The sequence below is a fragment of the Stomoxys calcitrans genome, chromosome 2 (genome assembly GCF_963082655.1).
Source record: "Stomoxys calcitrans chromosome 2, idStoCalc2.1, whole genome shotgun sequence".
NCBI classification, from domain to species: Eukaryota; Metazoa; Arthropoda; class Insecta; order Diptera; family Muscidae; genus Stomoxys; species Stomoxys calcitrans.
In genome coordinates, this window is record NC_081553.1 from 29,324,663 (window position 1) to 29,350,524 (window position 25,862).

The 25,862-nt window shown below is 36.9% G+C and overlaps 4 protein-coding genes across 4 annotated transcripts in view; 3 read left to right on the forward strand and 1 right to left on the reverse strand.

Moving 5' to 3' along the window:
- The window catches only part of LOC106082590 (serine protease snake), a 163,930-nt gene that overhangs the window by 81,940 nt on the left and 56,128 nt on the right, over positions 1-25,862 (forward strand). The window lies entirely within an intron of this gene.
- The window catches only part of LOC106082580 (acyl-CoA Delta-9 desaturase), a 50,006-nt gene that overhangs the window by 10,340 nt on the left and 13,804 nt on the right, over positions 1-25,862 (reverse strand). The gene's annotated exons all lie outside the window — the stretch shown is intronic.
- Positions 4,233-7,536, forward strand: LOC131995137 (uncharacterized). The gene is made up of 7 exons (XM_059363187.1): positions 4,233-4,251; positions 4,330-4,458; positions 6,304-6,439; positions 6,534-6,578; positions 6,650-6,787; positions 7,277-7,414; positions 7,511-7,536. The coding sequence occupies exons 3-7, from the start codon at positions 6,304-6,306 to the stop codon at positions 7,519-7,521; spliced, it is 468 nt and encodes a 155-aa protein (XP_059219170.1). The 5' UTR covers positions 4,233-4,251; positions 4,330-4,458; the 3' UTR covers positions 7,522-7,536.
- Positions 22,215-24,639, forward strand: LOC106095186 (uncharacterized). The gene is made up of 2 exons (XM_013262432.2): positions 22,215-23,866; positions 24,235-24,639. Exons 1-2 carry the CDS (start codon positions 22,231-22,233, stop codon positions 24,453-24,455), a joined length of 1,857 nt encoding a protein of 618 aa, XP_013117886.2. The 5' UTR covers positions 22,215-22,230; the 3' UTR covers positions 24,456-24,639.

Here is a 25,862-nt window from a genome sequence, read left to right on the forward strand (position 1 = left end):
TTTTGGATTTGAATCCCTTTATAAGTTGACGATTTTTTTGTTGCTCTATTTGCATTGACATTAGCCTCAAATTAGAAAAAAAAGTTCAGAATTGTCTTTTATAGCTCACTTTGTGTGACAAATCCGTATCATTTTAATGTGAAAAATGGTTAAGTTTTAAGGGCGATGTAGATTTTGAATTACTTTAGCGTGTTACTCTTTGTGTATATTTCCATAATTAAAATTGTGAAAAATTATATATTTATGAAAATAATTATATATTTAGGAAAAAAACTAACACCCGTATTCACAAAACTTAAAACAGCCTTATAGTAGGTTTATTTGACAGTTCTATAAAGGAAATCTGTCAAATAAGCCTACTTTAATGCCACTTTAAGTTTTGTGAATATGGGCATAAAACTATAATAAAAAAATTAATTAACCCCCAATATTTTTGAAGTAAGGGCATTGGTAAACTTTCTATTAGCTCGTTCACCCTTTGAAAATCTCACAATTTAATTGATTTTGACCAGTTTTATTTACCGAAAATTTTTGACGATTTTATTTCTCAATTTTGACGATTTTTTGCGAAAAAGACCTGGCAGCACTGCCTACCCAGCTGAAAAAATTTTTTGCAATTCCAGAGTTGTTACAATCCCACTAGAACGTCAAATACGTTGTTTGGATTTTAAATTTTTTCACATTTTGTTAATTTCTTCACATTTTAGTTGCTTTAATTTGTAATTTACACGTTTATAATCATAGATCTGATGATCTTGTGGCTGCTACACATTCTAATGCAAATAAAAACTAAAAGAATTTTGACAGCCTAGTGGGAATTTGCGCCACCATCGCCACAGGGTTGTTTAGTTGATTTTGTTGTTGTTGGGCAGATGACCTAACCTTCTGTTAGTGAACCCTGTTCTCTTTGATTGTGTCTCTCTTTCTCTTATTTTACCTGCACACGTACACACACCAGCGCAAATTTCTTTGGCTGTATTGAGAACAATGTCATTTTTGAAATGACATTTAGATGACGAGATGGCGGACTGCAACATATGATTTGTGGTTGTTTTACAAGTGAGATCACATTTAACTGTTACACCATGATATTTATGTAGTAGCTGTGTTCGTTTACTTTCCAGTAAATATTTGCCAGTAAAACTTTGCAGGAGAGTAAGAACAGCCTCTATTCTCTTTTGCTATTTATTTCAATAAAACAGCTGAATTTCAAAAAACATCTGTTCGATGCTGCGAATTGCAGCTGGGAAAAAACCTCTAGCAGAAATTTGCAAGCTCTCATTTACCAAACTCTCAAAATTGTGTTTGCTCTCACGCACTCTCCCGCTCTCTTCTGCTGGCAAGTAAAGTACGCGAACGACTTCCAGTAAAAATTTGTGCAAATTTGTACAAATTATTGGGTAAACGAACACAACTAGTTTTTCAAAAACGTAATCGCCAAAAATGTGGGTTTCATCGGCGAAAAAGGAGGTTAGTACCAGCCAATACTTTGAATAAAATTGTTTCATAAGTTAATAGCGGTACTAACTTCTTTCTTCGCAATATTTTACGCTGGTTACTTTTTTAGATAACAGATTTTAAAGAAAACAAACACGCTGATTTCGTTCAGTAGGATATTTCCTCATTACTTACGGTAAAATTTTAATAAAATTGTTATTTTATCATTGACATTTGAGCAAAAAATTGCAAATTTTGCCCATGAACATTCCATTAAGGAACAGGGGCAAACTTCTCACTTATCAATGAGTGCAGTCCGATTCAAGTTTAAGCTCAACGATAAGGGGCCTCCATTTTATAGCCGAGTCCGAACGGCGTGCCGCAGTGCGACACCTCTTTTGAGGAGAAGTTTTACATGGCAAAGTACCTCACAAATGTTGCCAGCATTAGGAGGGGATAACCACCGCTGAAAATTGTAAGATGGTCACGCCGGGATTGAGCAGTTTTTCAAAAAAGTAATCGCGAAAAATATAAGTTTTCATCGGTGAAAAACGAGGTTTGTACCAGCCTTAATTAATATTTTTCGCGATTACTTTTTTCAAACACTAAAACATATCAATGATTAAATAACAATTTTATTAAAATTTTAGCGTAAGTTATGAGAAAATGTCCTACTAAATGATATCAGTGTGTTTTTTTTTTTTTTTTGCTTTAAAATCTGTTATCTAAAAAAAGTAACCAGCGAAAATTGTGGCGAAAAAAGAAGTTAGTTCCGCCCTTTAGAAGAAACGTTTAAAATTACATAATAATTAAACAACATTAACAAATCGCATGATGACAAAATACAAGCGAAAAACAAACACCACCGTAGCTTATTTTAACAGACATAATTCGGTGCATGCGCATTTTTAGTAACTGTTTAAAGACTATTACTCATGGTACAACTAAGAGGTAGCGTCATTAGCAGAACAACAAAAATCGACCACCAAAGAATCTACCTTGAGCGGCAAATACCGTAATGTCTTGTTTATGTCTTGTTTACACTTAAAGGTGGGTATTAATTTCGTGTTTAAAGGTGGGTATTAGCTTCCTGTTTCACAGTGAAATACCCATGTTTTTCACGATTACTTTTTTGAAAAACTACAAAAATTTCACTAATAACATAAAAATGTATTTTATATTTTATCAAAAGTATTGAGGGAATGTCATAATGAATGAAATCTGCATGTTTTTTTGCTTCAAAATCTATTATATTAAAAAAGTAATCGTGAAAAAATATTCATTTTCACGGTGAAACACGAACTTAATACCCACCTTTACCGTGAAAATGTAGTTTTTCAAAAAAGTAATCGTCAAAAACATGGGTATTTCACTGTGAAACAGGAAGTTAATACCCACCTTTAGAGCAAATCTAGATTTGCGACGAGCTTTCGCAAAACTCGTGTTTTGCGACGAGGTTTTCCATGATAATACGTCAAAGGAACGTGACAAAGATAGTGCCAAAGACCGAGAGTCTAATACTATCTTTTTATAAAATCTGACATTCATTTAGAATGTCAGATTGGGGAAGAAGAAGAAGAAGAGGTTTTCCATACATTTTGAGTGTGAGCAAATCTACTTATTTGAGGTGATTTGCAGCAAACCTCCTTCGAAATTGAAATGCAACACTGCGTTTGTATCGAATACCGGTATTGGTAGTTTTGGCCAGCAGTTTTTGTCAACATCTGACAATTTCTTATTGAATTTATAAAATTTGGTGTTAAATTTAATAAAATCGTTTCACACATTTAATTGCAGACCACAATATATGTGTTAAACACAATAAAAATTCTGATCACCATAAAAATGCTTTCAAAAACATCCCTGTTGATAAATGCAAATCTCTTTAATCGTAGTGTTAAAACCCCGTTTACATTGACCACTAAATCCGGATTTAATGTAAACGTGCTTTAACGGTTTTGGGAGATTATCTCAAATCAAGTAGATTTGGATGCTAGTGTAAACATGATTTTACACTACAACCCAAATCTACTTGATTTGAGATAGCTTTAAGTAATGAAAAAATATCCTACTAAATAAAATCAGCGTGTTATTTTGTTTTAAAGTCTGTTATCTAAAAAAAGTAACCGGCGAAAAATGTGGATTTTCACCGGTGAAAAAGAAGTTATTACCAGCCTTAAGTTGGTGTTATGTGTGTTTTATGTAATGTAATTGTCCTTAAATGGGCACTTGCGACGTTGACGGTTGTCAAAACATTACCTTCGTTATAAATATCATTGTCGCCAAAATTGTCTATTCATTGGCTATAACCCCGTTTACATTGGCCACTAAATTTTTAATGGCTCGATCACCTCGATTTAATGGCTCGATCACCTGTTTTCCCTTTATAAAATCAGCTGACGAGAGCCTTAAATCCGGATTTAGTGGCCAATGTAAACGGGGTTATAGCCAATGAATAGACAATTTTGGCGACAATGATATTTATAACGAAGGTAATGTTTTGACAACCGTCAACGTCGCAAGTGCCCATTTAAGGAATGCATAGTGGTCAAGCTGTGGGTACCAATTACAGCGACTACTATAATCACTTACTCTATACGCTTACATATCTATCTCTAACGGGATTTTACCGTTCGAAACGAACATTCTAGAAGTAGAAATTCGCGAGAATACTCTCGGTTTTGATTGTATTATGAATACAGTATTCCAGTGTTCTTTCCTGTGTTAAAACGTTCGGCATTGGCGTGACTTTGGTGCTCATTTGCACATCCATCGTTTTTAATTTTATTAAAAACAGGAGGACAAAAGAGAAGAGTAAGTAATGTGATATTTAAAAGAAATTATTAATGTTATAGATTGATTATTGATGTTTTGATTCTAATTTGAATACAGTATTCCAGTGTTCTTTCCTGTGTTAAAACGTGCGGCAATGGTGTGGCTTTGGTGCTCATTTGCACTTCCATCGTTTTATTAAAAAAATAGTTTATCCTTTTATTAAAAAAAGAGGACAAAAGAGGAAGGGTAAGTAATGTGATATTTAAAAGAAATTATGAATGTTATTGTGGTAGCGATCCTCCTGCATATATGAGCAAGCTTGTTCGGAAGCTTTTTAGGAAGAGTCGGTGAAGGCCGGCTTATCGCTGGCACTACTTTGTACCGATGATTGTACGCGACTGCAATTGCAGCCACTTTCAACCGTCCGCAACCTGTGGACGCGGTGACGATGAACAGCGCACAAATCGGTGAACAGGTGCTGATAGTCAAACAATTAATTTCTAAGTGGCAAGCAAAACAAAATAAGTGTCTTTGAGTATTTTTCATATAAGCACTCAAGAGTGCCATGAGGTCTGATGCAGTTCTCTGATTTGGATGTGGAGATGGCGATTCTCGTCACATTAATTTGGGCTTTCTGTCAGCATGATTTCATGCACTCATGCTCACGGACGAAGAATTTCAATTCAATCAAGCTCACGCACGATCACGTGACTGGATTTGGATCTCACTCACGAATCACGTGACTCATGCGTGACTCACAATTGATTTCATCTGACTTAAGTTTTTCGACTACCAACTATTCTAAGCTAACACAGGTACTCGGACGAGGACCTGCGTTATTTGTCGTAGGAATTTGAATTATATATTTACCCCAGAGTTGTCGACGTCGGATGCAACAGTGATGAGGCAGGGAGACTGTGGAGCATACCTGGCATCACTTTATCTACCTTTCGACTCTCCGACACCGCCACCCACGTCGGAGCTGCAACGGCTGGCGCAAGATACGACGGGACTCACGGAGACACCGGAATCTGGGAATGATGGGAGTGATCGAAGGATTCGCATCACAGAATTTATGGTAAAGGAAGCCCTGAAGAGCTTCAAACCTTTCAAGTCACCCGGACCTGATGAAATATTTCCGGCGTTAATACAGAAGGAGGCCGACTATTTGGCGCCCCATCTGGCCAATATTTTCACAGCGTGCCTTAGACTTGCATATACTCCAAAAGCTTGGCAGGAGGCAAGGGTGGTATTTATACCCAAGCCAGTTGTGCAACACCAAAGGCCTACAGACCTATAAGCCTTACGTCCTTTCTACTCAAAACCATGGAACGTATTGTAGGTACTATGATAAAGAGTAGGACATTCAGCGAACTGCTGACTGTGAAGGGGTTTGAATCCGTCTGCCACGCAGACGATATTATAATACTTCTAAGTGGTATGGATCCGAACCAACTATGGAGAAGGGCCGAAAAAGTCTTGCATATGGCATACGACTGGGATAGACCTAGATGTCTACAAGGTCAAATACTTAGGAGTGATCTTGAACAAAAAACTGAATTGGAAGTGTCACATTCAGGAACGCGTCAAGAAGACTTACAGATGTTGGGCACTACGCAGACGGGCCGTAGGCTCAAACTGGGGCCTGAATCCAAGGACAGTCCACTGGCTCTACAGGAGCGTGATTAGACCCAGGGTTACCGTTGACATTTTTCGGAAAAGGGTCAAAAAAGGGTATATTTTTTGAAAAAAAAAGGTCACAAAACGCTATTTTTTTTTCAAAAAAAGGATCAACCCCTTTTTTTTTAGTTGAATCTTCTTGTTTGACCCATCTATAATGAAGTTGGGGACTATTGTAGCTAAGAGATTACATTCCCACCTTTGACGCTGAACATCCTTTTTGAATTTGGCTCAGATCGGTTCAGATTTTGATATAGCTGCCATACAGAACGATCTTTTGATTTAAGGTATTGGACTCATAAGCTGGTTTACATATATACCCGAGGTGGAGGGTATCCTAAGTTCGGCCCGGCCGAACTTAATGCCTTTTTACTTGTTTCTAATCCATTTATATTAAAATCCGTATTACAGATGTATTCATTGATAAGAACCACCAACCAACATTTGTTGGTGGTTGAATCGAAAAGCATTTCTGGAAATGGAACCAGAAGTGTTATATTCCAAAAAGGGGGAAAAAGGCACGTTGGACTTGTTGTATGCAAATCTAGTAAGTATGACCATCATTATGCCAACTTATATATTATATTTCTGCATAATAGTTGCATTAAAAGAAATTAAAACTCTTTATGTTCATTTAACAGATAATTACAATTTTATAAATGAAAGAAAACATCAGGAAGAAAAGGGTAAGTTATATTTCATTTAACTATTACCAAATATCTATCAGCAAAAATTTACGAGATTTTTAACTTTTTAGGCCACTTACAAAAAACAAAGCCGCTAAGCACTAAATCAATCAATGAGGGAGGTCGCCCATCTAACGAGGAAGAAAGTCGTCTAAACAAAGACGAAAGCACAATTTCCAAAATTACACCTGACATTGAAACTAAAATCGGTAAGTAGTAACATCAATTAAAGCCGTATTTATTTATTACAAATCTTTCTTATTTAAACAGCAGTATTTACAAAAAGTGTTTATTATAGGTTTAAAATCAGTTTTACATACTATTCACCTTTTACTTAATAGACTGATTTTAAAATTTCTCATTCAAAAACATATAATCAATCTACGACGCCCTCGCCTTAGACTGTTTTGAAAGTCTTCACATTTACCATTTACCATCATTGAGCTTAAACTTGAATCGGACTGCACTCATTGATCTGTGAGAAGTTCGCCCCTGTTCCTCAATGGAATGTCCATGGGCAAAATTTGCATTTTTACATTTACCCAGTTCGGTCAAAACGTTTTCCTTTCATCCGCCATACATATTTTCAATTTATAGACATGTTTTTTTGTGAATACGGCTGTTTTTTGTACTGAATACTTAAAATATCAATCAATTAATTTTCAATTTGGTTTGTCTACATATTTCACTTTCCTTAGAAAAATTATACACATCAAAAGAGGATAATGGTCGACCAAACAATGAAAGAGAAAGCCATTCAACTAAGAAAGAAAATTTTCCAACCAAACACGTCCCAACAAATAACATAAAAGCACCGCAAACTCAAGTTAAGTGCAGTAAGTAAATATACATACATATATAAAATTAAAGTAGTATTCATAGTAAATGTATAACATAGATGTAAATTTTTTTTCAAATATTTTTACTCATAGACGTACTCTAAAGTAAAACAACAAAACATTTTCCAATACGACTTATTTTTATCCGAACCTTTTTTGAGAACTCGAAACCAAGGTACAAGGCGTATTAAATTAGTCTTTCCAAGGCGTATTTAAGAAGGCGGGCACATCAGCACAGCTCATGGAACGTCAATTAAATTTCAAAAATTCAAAATTTAATTTTTTGTGTTTTATGATTGTTCTATTAATTGAATAATTTTAATAGTTCCTCAGTACAAAACCAGACATTAAAATGAAGAAGATTAGAAGCCAACATGCATGACAATACGGCGGTTAGGCGGTCTGGAGAAGTTTCCTCCAATCTGCCATTTAAAGCACCTACCCCTACAATTTCAGGGCAGTGACACTATGGGTGCTAAACCTTCTATGACCCCTCGTCATCCCCACAAATCAAGCCTAAATCTGCCATATGTCCAGCGCGACGTCAAAGTCTTGACATTGCAATGGCTTCTCAGGACTCAGTAGGGAGAGTGGCAGATCCACAATATCTAGGAGAGGTCCCCTAAACACTAAGTTAGGACATATTGGTGGATAGCACTAACTTCATCTATCATGTACTACTAACGGCCATACACCAATTCGCCGATGCTCCCCCTTATTAAATACGCCTTGCTCGTGACATCTCAAATTTTCGAGAAATTTGCTTTGACCAATCAGAAAAAGTTTTATTTATTTTTGAATGTAAAAGGAGGAAATAATAAATTTGAAAAATGCACACAATTCTCATTAGCTCTAACACTGGAGTTACATACCATGCACAGAATGCGTACTTACGCAATCTAATGCGCCCATATGCGTTTTCAAGGTTGAATCACGTACCATGCGGCTTTGGCTGCACACGATCATCCAAAAATCAGCTTTTTTTATGTCATTTCCAAAGATAGGTTAGGTTAGGTTAGAGTGGCAGTCTGCCATCAGACTCACTTAGACGTTTTCTTCCATTGTGATACCACAGGAACATGAGAAGGAATATGCCTTCTAGTTCCTAACGTTGAACCATCCAGATGGCTTTAAAAGCCTAACATCTTGCGAATGTTCACTTCCGCTAAGTCGGACAAGTTCTCAAAGAAATGAGAACCTTAAATGGAACTTCTTTAGACTGTCAGTGCAGGACACACACACAGCAGATGTTCTATTGTCTCTTTTTCCTCATAGCTTCGGCAAAAGTCGTTGGTGGCAACCTTCAGTCTGTCAGCAGGTTTCCGATCAGACAGTGACCTGTCATGACGGACACATTGACTGAGACTTCTGCTCTAGCCAGTGACAGGAAAGCAGTAAACCTCTTCAAGTCTAGATTAGGCCACATAATTTTGGAATGCTCAGGCCTCTTCGTGACCATCTACCATTCGTTGCCCTTCAGTGCATCAGATGGTGTCGTCCTCAGTGCGGCTGTGATGCTCAAGCAAGCCATCCTTTGGATCCGGTTGAGTATTGAACAGAGGGTTGTTGTTGTTGTTGTTGTAACCACATTGGTATGTGGAGGTGGCGATCCTCGTCAAGCTCCGTATGTGAGCAAGCTAGTTCCGGTCCAAAGGACCGATCGCCGCGGGAACGTTTAGGCCATTGGTTATTTAAAGGCGCCAATAACTCGCCTTGTCATATCGAGTATCATAGGCACTCAGTATTTATGCAAGAGCCGGCGCCAACCGACCTCTCACTGAGACTCTCCACTCGATACCGCTGATTGTCCGCGACTGTAGCTCCAGCTACTCCGTATATGGAGCATTCCACTATCCGCAACCTGTGGACGCGCCCGGTAGCTCCCAGCTGAGCTTTTCGTAATGACGATGAACAGCACACAAATCAGAGCTGAGGGTTCCAACCTGTGTGGTGCTCATAGTCATCCCGTGCCGGGTGAACAGAGGGTGGACTTTTGAAGCGCCGTCAAACTACAGTATACACCAAGTGCATGACGCGCGGTTTAAACCCCCCACTTTGCCAATGGCTCTTTTGCAGGTATATAGGGCAAGAGTGGCCTTTCTTGCCCATTCCGTAATGTTGAATTTGAAGTTCAATTTCTTGTCCAGCAAAACATCCGCATCGTATTAGCCTAAAAGAGAAGCGGACTTCTCTAAATTTGTGATGATAAGAAGTTATAGTTGAGTTGAGCACTATAGTTATAGTTGAGTTGAGCACTATAGTTATAGTTGAGCACTCATTGTGCCGCTGTGTGTCACATAGTTGACGAGCCCACAATGGCGTTGCATAACTTACCATGAACAGGCCAATTGCTCTGTATGTGTAAACATGGTCTCTTTAACAGCACCCCAAGTGCTTGAGGTGCATTCTAGGTTTCACTACCATGACACATTTTGTTATTAATATCTATGTTTCAATCATGCACTTTCCCCGCAACTCAGTGCCACAATATTTGCTTAATCGTAAATAACTCCTCATTTCCACAACTCCTGGATTAGTTCATTCAAGTCCATTGGCCAATCTTGGCAGCATACTATATGCACTCTTAACGGCCACACACCAATATAAAAAAAGCCATCCTCGTAACCAACAAACTTTAACCTCTTGCTTTTCAAATGACCTGAAAATCCCACAAATATTTATTAGCCTCAAAAAGGGGTTCTCATGAAGGGTAACCGTCCTGTGGTGATTGGGTTCTAGTCACAATATTCCTATTTAAACCTATCATCTTGGTGGTTTTGTTGGTAAAGTCTCTGGAGCTTAGGGTAATTTTGAAAATTATTAAATGTTTTTTTTTTAGCTTGACACTCATAAATAAATAAACTTCATTCTTCTTGCTCTGATTGGTTGAAGTAAATTTGCCGTAAATTTGATATGCTATTCACCCAAGGTGTATTTATAAGGTGTGCGCATCAGCACAGCTGATGGAACTGCAGATGTCAAAACAATTTTGAATTCGCCGTGCGAAATTAAACTTTTAAAAATTCAAAATTAAATTTTTTGTGTGTTTGTATGATTTTGTATGTTCAATTAATAGAAGCTGATAGCTACCGGTCATGACCACAGCCCAGCGGAAAAATGCGGCGACTTAGAGGCCTGATATCATTCCTTGTTTTGCATCCGCGAGGCCTGATCTTCCCTTTCCTTGTTCATATCTTTTTAACATTGTGTGACATTGCCAGGATAGTACTTTCCAAGTACTTAAAAACATCAGAAGTCCAATAGACACTCACATGTGTTTCATATATTTTATGGGGTACTTCAGAAGGAATGCATAAAGACGGGAGAGGCATCCCTTGTCAAACATTTAGAAGTTACAAGGTAGTCCTCTTGGAAACTTCATTTTGGGAGGCATACGGTCCTTCTATTAGAAGGCCTTCAAGAGCTGTTATCAGTATTTAAGTGTATGTAGGAGACCTATTTCTGCGCAACAGCGCTAAGTGTATCAGAGGAGGAATAGCTGCCGAAAGAAATGCAAATCCTGTGTTAGTTCGCCTCTCCATGTGTCCAGCGCTATTATATAGTGAACATTAGTTAACCCTGCTATCTTGGTGATTTTGTAGGGAAAGCCTTTGGAGCTAATGGGAAATTTAAAAAATTTTAAATTTGTTGTTTTGCTTTGACACTTAAATATAAATTAATTTCTGGGTCTCTGATTGGCTGAATCAAATTTGCCTTAAATTTGAAATGTCAAGGCGAATCGAATTTTATTCGCCTTGCTTACAAGTTTTGACATAACGAGTTCCCAAAAAAGATGCTTTGTTGTAGCAATTCGCCGATGAGCACACCTTATAAATACGCCTTGCTATTCACCAATATGTAGTAACTTGGTGTGTTTAAGGGACCCTTCCTAGATATGGTGGAGCTGCCACTTTCACTACTAAGAGTCCTGACAAACCATTGCAATATCAGGACTTTGGCGTCGGACTTACGCTTGATTTGTGGGGATGAGGAGGAGTTATAAAAGGTTGAGCACCTATTGTGGCACTCAGCTGGGAGTTACCGGGCGCGTACACAAGTTGCGGATAGTTGGATGATTCATATACGGAGTAGCTGCAACTGCAGTCGGACAATCAGCGGTATCGAGTGGAGTCTCAGGCACCGGCCCTTGCAAAAATACTGAGTGCCTATTATGCTCGATATGACAAGGCGAGTTATTGGCGCCTTTAAATAACCAATGGACATCATGTTCCTGCGGCGATCGGTCCTTTGGATCGGAACGAGCTTGCTCACCTATGGGGATTGATGAGGATCGCCACCTCCACATAATGTGGTTACGACAAAACATTAAATAATATGAACTATTGCTGTCGATTCAAATAATCGCTTTCTCTTCGTTATTGGAAACAACAGGACGACTATCATGCAAGCGGCAATGCGTTTCATCACAAGAAAAATTAAATTAAGAGTAATAAGCTCTTTAGCATGAAATATTAATTTAGACATCTATTTTTGACAACATTTTGTGCGATGTCAGTACTAATGTTTCTTGTTATTATCGATTATTATTAAAGTTTGTTTATACGATTACACCTGGCAAAACTCAAAGCGGAGTTTACACGATACATAAAACTTAAAGTACGTTTACATTGGCCACTAAATCCGGATTTAAGGCTCTCATCAGCTGATTTTATAAAGGGGAAACAGGTGATCGAGCCATTAAATCCGGATTTAGTGGCCAATGTAAACGTACTTTTACATTCGTCGATTTTCTGTTGCTTTTTTATATTGGATAAACAAGACATGAAGAGTAAAAATGAAACGCAAAAATATTAATATAAATATTTGTAATCTATATATATAAAAGAGACGCGTGACTGACTGATTGCTGACTGACTGACTGATCATCGCCCAGCCCAAACGGCTAAAGCTAGAATCATGAAATTTTGCACGAATGTTGGTCTTGGGTCAAAGGCACGGTATAAGGCTGGGTTTGGCGAAATTCGTACGTTAAGGTACGAAAAAGTACCGAAATGGTACTTTTTTTGCCCAGCGCGAACGGAGAGGGCTAGGCGAATGATTTTGGGCTCAAATTAAAGAGCGTCTCGAAAAAATAAGATCTGGTCAAAAAAATCGTACCGGAAGTGGGAGAAAAAGTACGTTTAGTACCAAAATTGGTACCATTTGGTACTTTCTTTGTAAATTGAGCTAGAGCTCTGAATTTTAGAACTTAGGTTCACCATGGCAACCTAAATTAGGTGACTATAAGAGTTTTTAAAAATTTGTACATTAAGGTACTAAAAATAGTACCAAAAAGGTACGAAATTGGTAAACTTTGTACAGGACGGATAGATAGAGGTAGAATTTGGAAATTTGACTTAAAACACATATGGTCTAAAATGATAAAGGTGAAAAGAAAAAAATTAAAAAAAAAATTGGCGGCGGGAGAAAACGTACGTTTAGTACCGCAGTTGGTACCATTTTGGTACTTTCTCTTCATGTGGTTGATAGTAGACAGGAGTAGTAGGAATTTGGTAATATTTTAGAGGAACATCCATTTATCAAATGTGGATGATAGTAGATATGAACTGTAGGAATTTGGTAATATTTTTTATTACCATCCATTTATAAAATGTGGTTGATAGTAGATGGGAGCCGTAGGAATTTGGTTATATTTTATATTACCTCCCATTTATAAAATTTGAATGATAGCAGATAGGAACAGTAACAATTTGGTAAAACCTTATATTCATCCATATTGCAAATCTGGGTAATAACAAATCGGAACTGTAGGAATTTTATAATATTTGAAACGAACATTCATTTTTCAAATGTGAAATTTTATGCGCAATTTTTAGAAAACTTGATAACTTTATAAACTGAGTGACTACCTATTTCAGAAGTCCTATACTAAAAAGCGGACTTCAAAAACGAGTGTGGCGAAGCCTACCACCGGGACGCTAGTTTATAAATAAAATTTGAAAAACATGTGAGAACATAAAAGTCAAATAAAATTTATTAGGATATGTTCACTTCATTTCATAAATAATTGGTTTAGTTTTATTTTGCCATTGACTATAGAGGTGTTTCTGTGTAAACAAGCTTTTAATTAATATTGGATGTGTTTGTGCAGTTCAATGAAATTTGTATGAAAATTACATCTATCCAGGATAACGAAGTTCTAGATAGATGTCATTTTCGTTCATATTTCATGGCCCTGCACTATATATGAGCGAGTTAAAAACTCGCTAAAGTTAAACAATATTTTTTTTTTATTCAGTAATACTAAGCCTACTCGGCCTGAAATTCGTATTACACAGTATAATTAACCTAAGTGTATAACAACATAACAATACGATAATAATAATTTGACGACTAATTTGTAATTTTGACGACTAAAAACACTAATTCACGTGAGGCAGCACAGAATGAATAATATGTGAATGAATATGTGTTTGTAAGAAAAAGTTTGCCCCTGTTCCTTAATGGAATGTTCATGGGCAAAATTTGCAATTTACAAAAAAAAGTTGAAATTGATTGTTGTTGTAGTAACGACATTTGTATGTGGTTGTGGCGATCCTCGTCAATCACTATAGGAAAGCAATCTCGTACCGGCCAGTAGGACCAATCGCAGCAAGAACTTTATGGCCATTAGTTATTTAAAGGCGTCAAAAAACCGCATTGTCATATCGAGCATCATTTGCACTAAGCATTTAAGCAAAAGCCGGCGCCGCCCGACCTCTCACTGAGACTCTCTACTCCCAATGCCGATTGTCCGCGATTGCAGTTGCAACTACTCCGTATTCGTAGAATGTCACTATCCACAACCTATGAATGCGCAAACGTATTTGTCTTTCGTACTGTCTTGTACAGGACTAGGCAAATGTTGTCTTTACCTTTTTAATTGTACCAGGTATAGCCTATGGAGTTTTTGTAAATTTAATCTAGTTATCGATAACAGTAATGTCATCGCATGGATGTTTTGATTAAATACGTTTAACGAAAGCGCCGTTTTAATAATAAAGTTGCAGGATTCTCCCAAAATGCGTGTATTACTACGACAAAAAAACAAACATAAATATCCTTGAGGCTGGTTTAAACACACGAGTAATGTGTGTTTGGTTTAATAGGCTATTGATTGCTAATCTTTTACCCAAAGGAGTCAGTGATAGGGGACGGTTTCAAAACAAGATATAAACGGAATAACTCCACAGGATGAAATGTGAAAAAATGGATAATAGAACAGCATAAACCCGTCATATACATACATACTTTCTTTGGAAACGGTGAGTGTGGAATAAAAGCATTAAGCAGGTGCTATTCAAACATATAGTTACTCATAGAAGCCGCCTTTCCCCACTACATATCACCAGCGTAGACGATGTAATGCATTTTTGAATTTGCACCCTTTATAACTATATTCTGATAAGAATTCTTCTACTTTTATCGTATTTTGCATTTATTATCCATTTTCGCCGTAACAGTGAGTAACATGGAACTCTTCACATCCGAGTATGGATTATATCCGCAAATGTTTGTATGTAGCTGCCATATAGCCCTATTTCCCGATTGATGACATGACAAAAGTTCCTTTTCTTACCCAGAATTTACGGAATCAGTAAAAAATCCCTTGGCACTCGTACAAATTACAGTCAATATTATTGCTTCCGCTCTTTTTTCTCCGAAATTTTAAACAGCGAGAAACATAGTTGTTATAACAGTTGTAGATTGTCCAAGCATAGAAGACATTGACGATAATGTCAATAGAACTATCTTTCGAAGATAGTTGTCCACTTCGAGAAAGGACATCAGCCCAAGAAAAATCCTGGATGACCAGGGAGATTCGCAATAAAGGGAAAGAGGTCTGCAGACTTTATAACAGAGCACGTAGTATATTGGGATATGTATTATGCACGTCTCAAGGAATACAATGAGACTACCAGAAAGGCAAAGCGTGCCTCCTGGGGGCTTTTCTCCTCTCAGGTCCTTAGCGTTAATGACGCCGTCAAAATGAAAAAGTTTCTCTCAAAAACCCTTGTCCAAACTGAAACGTTAGTGGACGACATGGGAGTGAGAGCAGAGATAACGGAGGATATGTTGAGGCTTTTGATAAAAACCCGTTATCCACAGGATACGACGGGACTCATAGACACACAGGAATCTGGGAATGATGGGAGTGCTCGAAGGATTATCCTCACAGAATTTATGGTAAAGAAAGTCCTGAGGAGCTTCAAACCTTTCAAGTCACCCGGACCTAAAGGAATATTTCCGACGTTAATACACTCATAGAAATTTGTTAATAAAAACAGTAAAAATGTTTGCTGAAACAGCAGAAAGTCTTCTGAAAATGGGAAAGCAGTAATTTGTTGCTGAAACAAGTAACATTTTCTGCTGTTTTCAAAATTTAAAAAGTTGAAAAAGGCTCAAAAATGTCGTAAACATTTCAAAATTTTGTATATTCCATCTTACTTGTCAATGTTACAAGCATATAAGTTAAAGTTTTTTCAAATTTCCTACAATTTGGTAACTTTTGATAGAATTTACACAACAGCAGACAAAATAACTACTGCAGTTATATCATTATATTATATCGCTTTTAAACAAAAAATTAACGCCTAAAATTAAAAAAAATTTTAATTTTTATGTGTAGCAAATGCCTGAATTGTTGCTTAGAAGTTCAAAAATGTATTCAATACTTACTAAATTTTTTTTAATTTTTAATTTAATAGCAGCAGACAGTGTTTGCTGATATCAGCAGACTAATTTTTTTGGGTGTACAGAAGGAGGCCGACTATTTGGCTCCCCATCTGGCTAATATTTTCACAGCGTGTCTAAGACTTGCATATACTCCGAAAGCCTGGCAGGAGGCCTTTCTACTCAAAACCATGGAACGTATTGTGGATACCATGATAAAAAGTAGAACATCCAGCGAACTGCTCAAATACAAACAGCATGCCTATGTCAAGGGAAGGTCGGTGGAGACCGCTCTGTACGAGGTTGTGCTTAAAATAGAAGAATCCTTAGATGCCAAGAAGTACACATTGGCGGTATGCATTGACATCGAGGATGCTTTTAACAAAGTGCGGACCGACACACAGATCCAATCCTTAGACCAGTACCGGGTGGACCGGGTCCTTATAGACTGGTCCTTATACATCATATGCTAAGGAACAGGTGGATAAATTGTTGGTCCCATGACATAAATATAAGGGAGAAATTGGCACAGGGCACGCCACAGGGGGACATTTTATCGCCACTCGTATGGGTGACCACCATTTATAACCTATTATGAATGCTGACGGAGGGGAGATTTGAACCCGTCTGCTACGCAGACGATGTTATAATACTTCTAACGGGTAAGGATCCGATCCAACTATACAGAGGGCCGAAAAGGTCTTGCAGATGGCATACGACTGGGCTAGACCTAGGGGTCTCAATGTCAACCCAAAAAATACCAAAATCTGCTTGTTCACGAGGAATACATAGGTGGGCCAATTTGACGCACCACTTTTCCTCAATAGAACGATTTCGATATCTGACAAGTTCAAGTACTTAGGTGTGATCTTGGGCAGAAAACTGAATTGGAAGTGTCACATTCTGTAGCGTATTAAAAAAGGCTCACAGATGTTGGGCACTAAGTAGCATACATAGGGTCGTATGCTCGAAATGGGGCCTGAATTCGAGGACAGTCCACTGCCTCCGGAAAGTAGGATGGAGCCCAGGCTCCTTGACATATGTATAGAGACACTCGCCACCAGTTAGATAGTTGGGTTCCTTGCATGGTTGGTATATTAAAATATGATCTTACGAAAAACAGAGTAATTTGAGAGAATTATATTCAGGCCTGTTCCGGTTTTCGAAAAAGCAAAACGAAAGAATTTCTTTGCCTTATTTCTTGCAAACCTCTTAACGTCGATGTTTGAATGCATACTCTAATCAAAGCTCTATATAGTTAGAGCAACCTCAAGTGATTTCAAATCTTTAAAGGAAGGGGTTTATAAAATATAAGCAAAATAATATTTTGCGTTTTGCGAATTCGGAAACCGGAACAGGGCTGATATAAAATGAATTTGGTCTTGAAACTCACGGTTATTTTAAAGAAATTTGGCAAACAACTTAAGCATTATAAAAATACAATCTTATTTCTTTTATAAGTGCAAATTATTAATGATTATCTATATATGTACATATGTATGTCAGTAAATCTTAAATTTAAATTTAAATCTATGGGTCGATTATGGATTGCAACCCAACTTCAGTTAAGTTGACAATGGCCAAATTTGTTATAGGAATTTCCATTTCTGTATTAAATTGCATATGTTTTTCAAATCTACTTAATAGCTGAACGCTCAAAACACTGATATTGAATGAAACTGGGAAAAATCATTGTTTTATGTCTTGGCAACGCAACTTTAGTTGCGCTACCATTAGGGTTTTGCATTTCCCGGCTTTTTTCATTCCCGGGAAAACGGGAAATAAAAACTCTTATATCCCGGGTTCCCGGGAATTCCCGGGAATTTTTTGGATTTATTATTTTCATTCAAAAAAACACAAAATCGAGGTAGAAAAATAGTTTTTATTTTAAAAAATTTAGCAAAATTGGCGTTCAACGTGGAGGTAAAAATATTTACTTGTTTTCGCTAAAAGATATTGTTTTTTACAATAATTTCAGATGTTTTTAAAATAATGTGCCTTTACTACAACCAAGGCGTTTAGAAGTTTACTTGACATAAGATTTCTAGTTTTAGTGAAAAATTTCCAGCAATGGAAAATGTTCTTTCGCATTCTACCAAGTAGGTTTTATTGATAAAAAGTAAAAAGCGTGCTAAGTTTGGCCGGCCCGAATCTTATATACACTCCATTTTGGATCGCATTAGTCAAGTTCGTTATCCGGTATTTCTTTATAGGCAAACAAAGGATAATGAATAAAAATTGCCACGCTATTGAACTTATATCAAGTTATAGACCGATTCGGACCATGCTTTGTTTGGAAGTTGAAGACCATAGTAGAATTTATTATGCAAGAGGCTCAAGAAATATAATCGGGAGATCAGTTTATATTGGAGCTATATAAGGTTAGAAACCGACTTAGACCATACATAGCATAGCTGTTGGAAGTCAAAACAATACACTTCAGGCAAATTTTCAATCAAATCGGATTACAATTGCGCTCTCTAGAGGCTCAAGAAGTAAATATCCAAGATCGATTTATATGGACCGATATAGCTTATTTACATTACACTAGTAGAAAGTATTTGTGCAAAGTTTCAAGCGCCCAGCTTTATTCCTTCGGAAGTTAATGTGCTTTCGACAGACATACAGACGGAAAGACATGGCTAGTTCGACTTTAAAAGTCATGACGATCAAGAATATATGTATATGTACTTAGTGGGGTTTAAACGAATATTTCCAGGTTCTACGAACGAAAAGACGAAATTGGTATACCTTCTTCCTATGGTGGAGGGTATACAAATTAATAAAATACCCATATATCAATATTTTCCGTTTTTCCCGGGAAAAATTAAAAAATTTCTCGGGAATTCCCGTCCAAAAAAATACGGGAATTCCCGGGATTTCCCGGCTCGGGAATTCACGTTGCAAAACCCTAGCTACCATCCATAATCGACCCCTTAAACTCATTTTGTTTTTGGATTTACTTCCAGCTTAGACAAATGGGATGAATTTCTCCTGCACAGTGCTTTTTGCACAACAAATTTGCCTAAACTTTCTAAATGGTTTTTGTTGTTCTGATTTTCTACGATATAGAAAACAAATCCATTGGTCTACACTTGACGTAAATCCAACAATAAAATAAAATAATTTTGTGACCAAAATAAAAAAGATCAAAATAACATAAATTAAAACTTGGAAACTTTTGTTTGAAGGGGTTAACCAAGACAAATCTAGTCTGAATGTCGTCATGATCGCTGCTGATATTACAAAAGTTGTAAAACAATCAGATACTCCAGTTTTAATTTCACCACCAACATCAAAAAACTGCTTACGTCCATCAAAGTCATCCTGCAATAAAAAACCACACCGTCATCGAACTCAGGACAAATGCAGTAATATTGGCATGATTGCGGCAGATTTTGCAAAAGTAGGAGAGCCTTTCCTCCAGGACAATTTGTCTACTATAAACACTGCTCAGAAACTAGACCTATGTTCGTCGCCTAAAGAAGATCCTCCAGGTATAACAAATACTTTAGGATTGTTTCAGAACTCTCTTGTTATACCTTCAATACCTAAAACCCACTTGCCTCCGAAACCATCAACGTCCTCCACCAATATAAACTCAAGATCGACGAGTTCAATTTACTTGGATTCCCAGGACAAATCTGGATTGGATATTACCTTAATTTCTACAGATACTAAAAAAATCAATTCTGCTATTAGATTTCCAATAAACCAAGATGATTTATCTACTTATGACACTATTCCGAAACCAGAATGTAATTTATCTCTTGAGAAAATCATGCGCACTGAAGAGGATCCTCCAGGCATTACAAATACCTTAGGATTGGTTCAGAACTTCAAGCTATGCTCGTCAAGAGAGAAGTACCTGAACATTAGAGAGGATCCTTCAGTTATTATACCTCCAGTACCTGAAAGCCACTTAACTCCTAAACCATCAACGTCCTCTTCCAATATAAACTCAAGATCGACGAGTTCAATTTACTTGGATTCCCAGGACAAATCTGGATTGGATATTAGCTTAATTTCCACAGATACTAAAAAAGGCAATGCCGCTATTAGATTTCCAATAAACCAAGATGGTTTATCTACTTATGACACTATTCCGAAACCAAAATGTAATTTATCTCTTGAGAAAATCATGCGCACTGAAGAGGATCCTCCAGGCATTACAAATACCTCAGGGTCTGTTCAGGACGTCCACCTGAACAATAGGGAGGATCATCTTGTTAATGTGTCATCAACTCAGCCATGTTTAACGACATCAACGTCTTCCTCAAACATAAATTTCAACTCGACATTTTTGTACGAAGGGATTTCTCAAGAAAAATGTAGTTTGGTGGATGTTAGCTTAATTACTGCAGATACTTCTAAATGCAATACAAGCGTTGAAACCTCATTGAACCAAGAAAATACGTCTACTTCACAATACGTTCCAGACACCGATATAAGCTCGGCATTAGAGCAAAGCACACAAATTATAGAGGAACCTCTTAATATAAATCTGGTCACGGTTCCCCTTACAGGCAAAGTGAAGAAAAAGCATTATTGCAAATTTTGCGGTTCATTGCAAACTCAAATTGGAAGGCATTTGCTTTTGAAACATAAGTCCGAGAGTGAAATAAAAACTGCGAGCAGGCTGCCTGCAAAGAGTAGTGCTCGAATGAAAATCTTGGAAAAGTTGAGGAAAGAAGGGGATTTTGTGCACAATACAAGTAAATCCATAAACACCGGCATATTAATTGTGCCAAGAAATGCACAAAAAAAGTATAAAACAAGTAAAAGCGTGCTAAGTTCGGCCGGGCCGAATCTTATATACCCTCCACCATGGATCGCATTTGTCGAGTTCTTTTCCCGGCATCTCTTCTAAGGCAAAAAAGGATATAAGAAAAGAGTTGCTCTGCTATTAAAACGATATCAAGATATGGTCCGGTTCGGACCACAATTAAATTATATGTTGGAGACCTGTGTAAAATTTCAGCCAATTCGTATAAGAATTGCGCCCATTGGGGCTCACGAAGTAAAATAGAAAGAACGATTTATATGGGATCTGTATCAGGTTTTGAACCGATTTGAACATCATTTGACATAGTTGTTGAATGTAAAAATAAAATACGTCATGCAAAATTTCAGCCAAATCGGATAGGAATTGCGCCCTCTAGAAGCTCAAGAAATCAAATCCCCGGATCTGTTTATATGACAGCTATATAAGGTTATGGACCAATTTCAACCATACTTGGCACAGTTGTTGGATATCATAACGAAATGATATATAGCAAAAATTCATTCAAATCGGATAAAAATTGTGCCCTCTAGAGGCTCAAGAAGTCAAGACCCAAGATCGGTTTATATGGCAGCTATATCAGGTTATGAACCGATTTAAACCATACTTGTCACAGTTGTTGAATATCATAGCAAAACACGTCGTGCGAAATTCCATTTCAATCGGATAAGAATTGCGCACTCTAGAGGCTCAAGAAGTCAAGACCCAAGATCGGTTTATATGGCAGCTATATCAGGTTATGGACCGATTTGAACCATACTTGGCACAGTTGTTGGATATCATAACAAAACACGTCGTGCAAAATTTCATTTCAATCGGTTAAGAATTGCGCACTCTAGAGGCTCAAGAAGTCAAGACCCAAGATCGGTTTATATGGGAGCTATATCAGGTTATGGACCGATTTGAACCATACGCAGCACAGTTGTTGTATATCATAGCAAAATACGTCATGCAAAATTTCATTCCAATCGGATAAGAATTGCGCACTCTGGAGGCTCAAGAAGTCAAGACCCAAGATCGGTTTATATGGCAGCTATATCAAAACATGGACCGATATGGCCCATTTACAATACCAACCGACCTACACTAATAAGAGGTATTTGTGCAAAATTTCAAGCGGCTAGCTTTACTCCTTCGGAAGTTAGCGTGCTTTCGACAGACAGACGGACGGACGGACGGACGGACGGACGGACGGACAGACGGACGGACATGGCTAGATCGACATAAAATGTCGCGACGATCAAGAATATATATACTTTATGGGGTCTCAGACGAATATTTCGAGTAGTTACAAACAGAATGACGAAATTAGTATACCCCCCATCTTATGGTGGAGGGTATAAAAAAAGCTATTGATATGGTTTGTTGCTCCATTTGCAAAGGTTTTTTTTCGAAATTGAGTTTTCGAACACACCGGAGAATCTGCAGCAAATTCAACAAGATTAGAAGGAAATCAACTATAACGGCGGGCAAAGAGCTAACTCAATTTTACCATCCAGCGGCCAGTCCAGTCCTAAGAACAAAGATTTTACCGGTTCTTAAAGACGACGCAGTAACAGATTCCATAAGGTTCGATGAACTTATCATTAAATATGGAACAAAGTTGGCACATAAGTACACATCCCCCCACAATTATGAAATGATTCGTGCGCAGTTGAGGTATTTAGGCAGGTTTAAGATTGAGGCTAAAGTATTAGACAATGAAATCACTGAATTTAAAGACGTTTTTAGACCCCAAAAACATGATTTGTGCATAGAAGCTATAAAAAAGGTGGCAAGTTGGAATGAACAATGGCAATGGTATGACCATCCACAAGTGGCCATAACACTTTCATCATTAATTAAAAAATGTGCGTACACACTGCAAGCAGAATTTGTCAAAGAACAGTTGGAGGAGAATAAAAAAAACGTCAGTGATTTTATCTTATTATGGGAAGAGGAGGCGCCCACGATGATAAATAGAAAAGCCTTTGAAGATCAAAATAATCAAAAGCGCGTAAAAAAAATTGTCTTACCAACAAAAGAAGATATTCAAAAATTGTATAATCATCTGAAAAATCTAATGGTCGGATACATGTCGAAATTGACACACTTCGATATGCAAAATTACATTGAATTAACTAAATGTACTTTAGTGCTTGTACAAATATTTAACAGAAGAAGGGCTGGAGAGGTTGAGCGTATCCAAATTGCTAATTATACCAATAAAGAAATTATTACAGAGAGAACGGAAAAAGAGCTTCTAAGCAATTTATCTAATGATTCTATACATTTTGCTAAACAATATGCGCGACTAGCTCTAAGAGGTAAACTCGGCAGAACAGTGCCGGTTCTTCTCAGCCCATTAGTCGTGAAGGCAATCGATATCATATTAAAATACCGTAAAAAAGCAGGGATAACTGATAAAAATCCGTTCTTATTCGCAAACCCTTCTAAATCTACATGCCAATACTTTCGAGCATGTACTTTGATGAGAGAATTCTCTATTGAATGCGGGGCAGAAATGCCAGAAAGTCTTCGTGGAACCAAATTGCGCAAACACATCGCAACACATATGTCTATGATCAACGCGGAAGAAGCCTCCATTGACAAGTTGGCTAATTTTATGGGACACCATAAAGACATACACAAGAATGTATATCGCGCAACAATTCCAGCAGCTGAAGTTAACTGCGTATCACAAATTCTGATGGCGGCAATAGGAATTAATGATGGCGGTGATGAAAGCGATGAGGAATGCGGTGGAGATAATATAGACAATAGAAATGGTGGTGGTAATGTTGATGATGGAGTTAATGTTGATGATGGAGTTAATGTTAATGATGGAGGTAATGTTAGTGATGGCAGAAATGTTGGTGATGGAGGAAATGTTGGTGATGGAGGTAATAGAGGTGACCAAGACAATCAAAGCCATGGAGGAGAATCATGCGATCAAAGCGATCAGGATGAGGAAGAAGATCCGACTTGCAATGCAAAGAAGAAAAGAAGAAGTAGTAAGTGTTAAAGCTGGTACTATGTTCGTTTTTCGCCGATTACTTTTTTTAGATAAAAGATTTTAGAGCAAAAAATAAATAAACTCGCTGATTTCATTCAGTATGACATTCCCTTATTCCTTTAGTAGAATTTTAATAAAATTGTTATTTTATGATTGATATTTGCATATTGTTTCACAAAAGTAATAACGAAAAAAAAACGGTGAAACACGAACATAGTACAATAGTACCTTTACGTGTTTTTCGTAGCTTTTAATCAAGGTTTCTGATAGTTAACAATTTTTTTTTGTCAAAAAATATTTTATATATATATATTATATTTTTATACATATTTTATGCATATTTTAATATACAACTTATATTTTTAGCTTCACCCTATGGGAAAACTAAAAGGAGAAGATGGTCGCCAGAGGAAATTCATGTGCTTCGCTCGGAGCTGGGAGATCTGGGAACACTGAAAAAACTTCCTACAGTAATGGAATGCCTCAAACTTAAAAGTAAATATAAAGTTTTGGAGAAAAGAACTCCCCATCAAATAAAAGCTTATATAGACAAACAAAAAAGGCCATATAGGGACCAGGCAAAATAATTTTATTTAAACATTTTGGGTTTTGAGCCTTATACAAAGAAGCTAATTAATAGTATTCTTGCGTTGTTGTTGTTGGTGTTGTTGCTGCTTGTGTTGTTAGTTTTGTTGCAGCGCAGCAATGTGTTGTGCACTGCTATAAGCTTAATATGATTTAAATCAATAATTCATTACTATTAAAAAGAGACTGCTAATTGTAAATTTTTATTATCTTTAAATATATATAATAAGTTTACCATTAATAATTTGAAATAAAAGTTTTGCTTTGTAATGTTTGTTCAATGGATGCTTTTAGAGAAATAATGAAAACATTGTGAAGGATTATAAGGTAAGTTAAATCTCTACATAACAAATAGTGGATAAACTGATCACCACAGACAGCTAATGCTAGATAGACGGCCTAGACCACTAACTATTTTTCTTTTTGTCACTCGATTCGTTCGCCAAGTCATTGAAAACAGCAGCGGTCTAATTACGGTATTCGTGATAGCGTAAAATCATTCGAAATCTGCCTATTGTGAATTGTGTTTCTTTATTAAACAAAATTTATTGATTTTTTTAAGCAAATGTTTAAATCGATCATAATTTTTAAACAATATGTCATTAAAATATGTATTAAAGTGGAATAAACTCCAAATAATACGATAAGAAATTTCATTCGATACGAAAGCGTACTCAATCACTGATGCGTTAATTAGACCCCTGATTTTGTTAAGGGAAAACAACTGTTTTTCATGACATGGCAAACGAATCGAGTGACAAAAGAAAAAAAGTTAATGGTATAGGCCGAGAAGAACCACGTTAATTTGGTTGACTGTTGTATTGGGGCGGGCAATCGCCATGGCTCAATAATAAAGCTGTCTCATGTAAACAGGTCAAAAAAAAAAGTCATCATCCGGCCAAATTTTACGGCACAAGTTTATAAATAGCAGCACAATTTAATTTATGTACTATTATATGATTTTTTGTTGTATTTAACCATGGGAATAAGACTGTGTTTGAGAAATTAGTGCAATTTCTATTTCTATAAAAAAAGGCGCTGATACTAACTGCCTGATCATTGCCCAACCCAAAAGGCTAAAGCTAGTATTTTGAAATTTAGCATGAATGTAGGGTTTAGATATAATCCCCCTTATTCCGGTTGTCGAAGGCGTAGTCGAATTTCGACAAATGTTAAAAATGGTATTATGGTTGTCGAAGACGAAAATAGTTGGTATCACCTAAGGAGCATTCGACTATTAAATTTTGTGAAAACGATCGATTTAAAAGTTAATTTCACTCCAAAAGACATCACACCTGTTTCTTGCAAGAGTATGGAGCCTACTTTTATATTATTTTGTTATTTACTACAATTTGTTTCTGTTACCAAAGTGTCGAAGGCAATAAAGTTACAGAATACCACGAAATGAA

Excerpts from the sequence above, each read along its gene's own strand:
- LOC131995137 (XM_059363187.1), top strand. The coding sequence starts at position 6,304 with ATGTATTCATTGATAAGAACCACCAACCAACATTTGTTGGTGGTTGAA. Across the intron at positions 6,579-6,649 it reads AAAACATCAGGAAGAAAAGG|GCCACTTACAAAAAACAAAG; the intron begins GTAAGTTATATT and ends TTAACTTTTTAG. Across the intron at positions 6,788-7,276 it reads TGACATTGAAACTAAAATCG|AAAAATTATACACATCAAAA; the intron begins GTAAGTAGTAAC and ends CACTTTCCTTAG.
- LOC106095186 (XM_013262432.2), top strand. The coding sequence starts at position 22,231 with ATGGTTTGTTGCTCCATTTGCAAAGGTTTTTTTTCGAAATTGAGTTTT. Across the intron at positions 23,867-24,234 it reads AAAGAAGAAAAGAAGAAGTA|CTTCACCCTATGGGAAAACT; the intron begins GTAAGTGTTAAA and ends TTATATTTTTAG.